General features: G+C 37.2%; 1 protein-coding gene across 1 annotated transcript in view; it reads right to left on the reverse strand.

Moving 5' to 3' along the window:
• LOC125044210 (protein OS-9-like) overlaps window positions 1-5,000 on the reverse strand; it is a 25,671-nt gene that overhangs the window by 5,177 nt on the left and 15,494 nt on the right. Inside the window, exon 11 of the mRNA XM_047640725.1 lies at window positions 3,002-3,185. Within this exon, the coding sequence (XP_047496681.1) occupies window positions 3,002-3,185 (184 nt within the window). The remainder of the gene's footprint in view (window positions 1-3,001; window positions 3,186-5,000) is intronic.

Below are 5,000 nucleotides of genomic sequence, written 5' to 3' on the forward strand. Positions count from 1 at the left end.
TGCTTTTTACATTTTTGCCATTTTCCAAGGTCTATATTTGTCATCTGATATGCTGTATTAAGATGGCAATAGAATGCTTTCCTCATACAGATTCCATATCTCCTCTCTAGGTAGTCTATAACTGTGCAATAATAAAAACAATAAGTACCATTTTTTTTTTTTCTCTGTAATATTACATTTTCTGTAATACACCCTGCACTGCTGATCACAGTGGGTAGGAATAGGATACTAGGCATGGAAATAATAGCCCCACTAGAGCTGACACTCTTCCAGTTGTAGCTCATAGCATGTTCCCGTCATCCCAGCCTGCAGCCAAATTTTTTCCATGATGGAATGTTGCCATTATCCCAGCCCTCAGCCAAATATTTTCCATGACGGTCATGTAACTCAGATCCAAAAGGTTAAAAGGAGGAAGAATAAGAATAAGAATAAGAATAAGAATAAGAATAAGAATAAGAAGGGAAAAAAAAAAAAAAAATTGCTGTCACTTGAATCATTGATGTGGAATTTAAAAAATAATCACTACATGACTATCTCTTAATTAACAGACAAACAAGATTATAATTTTTTATATGTTGTAACATGCAGAAAGTGTATACCATGCACAATGTTTTATGGAGAAGTACCACACTTCAATGTACCACACTTCAAATTTGTGTCACTTGCTAGGATAGTGATGTTTTAGTGTATTGACTCTTGTAAAAGGCTTGCAGATAAAATATACTGGATGTTGCAGAGTATTCATTATGATTAAAAGAGAATGCTTTCATGGCCAAGAAGGTTGACTTGAAAATTGATGATAAAACATTAAAAATAAATTAGAGACCAAGAATGTTCTCTTACAGTTCTGTGTTTATGTCAAACTGTGTCATTTATAGCTAAGTAATATCTCTGTACATAAAAAGACAAGAATTAATCTTGTTACCCCATGACAGAACCCTCCAAGGAAATGCTAAAAGCCTAAAGAGCCCAGACTTTGCAGAAGTCAAGATGATCTTCATAGCTGTTTCTATTAACCCCTTCGATCTGGATGATGTGACCCTCATGTCATGAAACAATCTAGCTTGAGGGGCAGGGGACATGAACATGCCCTCATGGGAAAATTGGCTGTGGGTCGGGTAATGTAAACTTCCCATTGAGAGTTTCAACTGAAGGACAGAGTGACGGGAAAGACACGCCACAAGTGCACACACCTCTTGGAAGGTGATTAGACTCATTTTGTTTAGAAAGGGCTTTTGCATTATATCCATTGATAAACAAATGTTGAATGTAGTGTCTGTGAGCCATGACTGGATGAGTGCCAGCTCCAAGGAGAACACCATTTCCATGCTCAGCATCCTATTCCTGGCCACTGTGACTGGCAGCACAGGTTGTATTAGAGAAAATTGAATATTACAGGGGAAGGGGGAAAGTTACTTATTGTTATTATTCTTGCACTGAGTTATAGACTACCCATAGAGATGATATGGAGTCTGTATAAGGAAAATAATATATTTCCCTCTGGATAGAGCAAATCAAATGACAAATATGGATATTTGAAAATGGCAAAAAAGCTAAAAATGTTTATGCATAAAAAGAGAAAATAACTTTACAAAGGGGAGACATAGAGTCTTGTCACTGAACATGAGTAATCATGAATGCCCAGCCTACACGCTACGCACCTGACAGAGGGCCTGTTCACGGAAGCCTAATGTCCGTATTTTGTGCCATGTGATTGCTGTGAAGCACCTGGATCCAAGGGGTTAATACTAGGCAAGACGATTTGTTGAAAGATGTAGGAGAAAACATCAGTAAATGATAGTAAGTGCTTTTTGCAAGAGAATGGACTTCAAGGCCTCTAGTAGTAGGAAGAGGACATGGGTATCTCTGGATAGGGGACAGGTAGATATAATGTGTTCCAATGTTAAATCAAATTTAGCATTTGCGTATATTACTTTGAAAGCAAAACATCCAATTTTATGTCAAAGTACTCACTGATATACAAATCCTATTTGTTCAAAAGCAAACACTTTTCTACAGGATCCTGACAGAATCATCTACTAACCAACAGAGTTAGTCTGTATATACTGGGATATCAATCAAGTATTCATTTTCCTCATGCACGATGACACAGCAACACTGAGACATCTACCTTGTCCTGCTCCTTGAATAACATTAGTGCGCGGCAGCTTTCGCTGTCTGCGCTTTGACACTTTTCCTAAGTTCGAAGAAGGATAGAGATTACGGCCAGTTGGATTATCATTTGTGACAGATGGAGATGAAGAATATCGTTTTTTTTTGGAACCACGAGATAGAGCTGTTGATTTAGCACCTGGTTGTGTTATAGAGTCTTCTAGTTTAGCAGAAGGAAAATGTACATGGGTAAAGGAAGCTGAGGAAGATGGGTCAGATCTTGCTTGAGGTGTAGGGGAAGAGGACTTTGACTTAGAAAGTTTGGGTGCAAGGGATGATGGAAAAGATCTGAATGTTGGTGCTCTCAATTGTGTTAGTGATTGTGGGGATAATGGTCGAGATGATGATGATGATAGTGGTGGTGGTGGGGGTGGTGTTGATGGTGATGACGATGGTGATGATTCAGCAGATCCAAATGATGATGGTGACGAGAAAAATGACAATTTAATAGGATCTGCAGAGGATTTTGGTTTTGATGATGATGGAGAAACTGGAAGCTCAGGTTGTGAGTCAGAAGATACAGGGGAAGAATCTGTATTAGAGAATATATGAGAAGCTTCTCTAGAATGTGAAGGTGCATTTTTCAAAGCACTAGGGGTTTTGGAAGCAGATGAAAATGATGAGCTTGAAGAAGGTTCAGTGGAGAGAAAAGACTGAGAAACAGATTTAGTGGAATCTAAAGAACCTGATCTCATTAAAAATGATGAAGATGAGGAAGAGGATGAAGATGATGAAGGAGACAGAGAAGAAGAAGGAGGTTTAGAAGAAGCAACAGATCTCTCTTCAGAAGTCAAGAGAGTTGTAGCATGATGGGAATGGACCATTGTACCTTCTACATCAGACTGCAAGTTCTCTGGGGTCTGGGACATCCCTTCTGTGGGGTCCTGGTATTCCCATTCAAGCTTGTCCTGTGTGCCTGCCTCCTCTGATTCCTTGTTATGAGTAGCTGTGTGTTCCATCTCCTTCAGTTGACTGTCCAAGAATTCCTCCAAGGTCTCCATTTCCTTCTTTGCCTTAAATGAGATGTTATTTAGTGGTTAAAGGGGGATCTTATTGGAAGACATTTTGAAGAAGATAATTTCTGGGAAATGTAATCAAAACATAATTAAGTTTTAGTTCTAGTAATAATGAAGCAGAATTCAAGTAATTTAGCTAGTGTCTCACATAAAATATGTATTCCTGTTGCTACAGGATTTTTCCAATACAAGTAATTCAACTATTTCTTTTCATACTTATTCCTAGAATTCATAAATCAAAATGGCCAATTTTGGGAAAATTGCTCCCTGTTCCTTTAGCAAAATCAAAATATTTTTCAAGTGGTTTTCATCTGTTCTGAATATTTTTGATCTCCATTTCAGACATATTACATTTTTTGTTTAACTCTAAGGAGAAGAGTTAACTCAAAATCTACTGACTTTTTGTTGAAATGATGACTGACTACATTTAAAACGTGGAATATTACTGAATAAGTATGTTGCTAGGTATGTGGATCACTATATGCTGGTGCCACCATTGCCATCTCATTGAGGTGTTTGATTCACTTTCTAGTTCACATTGACTTTCTGGAAGCATGCTGACATAATATTTTACACTAATTACACATACTTCAAGATTTTGAGATGATCAGGGGGCACAGCATCCTATCCCTGTTAAGATAGAGGTGGCTACCCCTCCTACCCTGTGCTAAGTATATCAAAAATATTTTGATATAAGTATATGATTTTATGACTTTTGGGGACTGCTGCACTCTGATAGTTCTACAAAACATTCATATTGTCTGATCTAGGAAGATAGAACCTTGGAAAATAGTTTATACCTATAGTCTTACTTTACAACAATGGTTCCAAAATTGTAAAAACTTGTGACCCCTTTCTCAAGCCTCCAACACATCTGCAATTCCTGATATCAGCTGCTGCATTCAAAATCTTTCTAGTTATGCATACTTTGGCTAAGAAAAAGAGAGAAAAAAAAAGAAAAAGAGAAAAAAAAGAAAGAAAGAAAGAGAGAGAGAGAGAGAGAGAGATTCTGTGAACTTTTATTTACCAATTGGTCATACATAATGCCTAGCTTAATGGTATATTTGTATATGAACAGGCCTACAAATAAGTCTATTGGTGGCCGAGCAATAGTGGAGCCATTTTTGTGTTTTGACAATTCACAAAACAAAACTACAGTTAATATTTCAAGTTCCTGGTATTGGTTAATTTTTAGTATTGGGAGAACCGTTCACTGATCGCTGATTTACATTTACAAGGACCTGTGGGTTGAAGTAACTGTGCTCAAGGAAGGTGCCTTTTAAGACCACTCAGTGGGAAATTACACCTGCATTTTCTTTTTTGAGCTTGGAACTGCAATGTTTGCATTGTACTGCCAACAGGGATAATAAAATCTTCATGTGCACTTGCTTTGACACCTGGGGCATGCCAGTGATGAAGGCAGTACTACAGGCCTATGTAAGATGTCTAGGGCTTTAGTGTGCTTATGAAATTTAACAACTGCATCAAACTCTATAAGACTGCACCATTCACTGAGATAGCTACTGTGAAACTGATTTTGAACTATGTGACACATAGGAATGGCAAAATGGTTGACACAATTTGGTATTTTCTGCATTATGAAATATTTTGATCTTGATAACTATGTGCTGCAATGATTATATATCTATACAGATCTTGGTCATATAGTAGCATGAAGAGGCATAAAAATGTAAAGGCTCACATCTATTTTCTGACACATGACAATAAAATATATTCAAAAGCCATAAAAAGCAGTAATATACATATAAATACAACAAACCTGAACACGTCTAACAATACATCTGTCTCTAT

This window comes from Penaeus chinensis, chromosome 35, assembly GCF_019202785.1.
Source record: "Penaeus chinensis breed Huanghai No. 1 chromosome 35, ASM1920278v2, whole genome shotgun sequence".
In the NCBI taxonomy this organism is placed as follows: domain Eukaryota; kingdom Metazoa; phylum Arthropoda; class Malacostraca; order Decapoda; family Penaeidae; genus Penaeus; species Penaeus chinensis.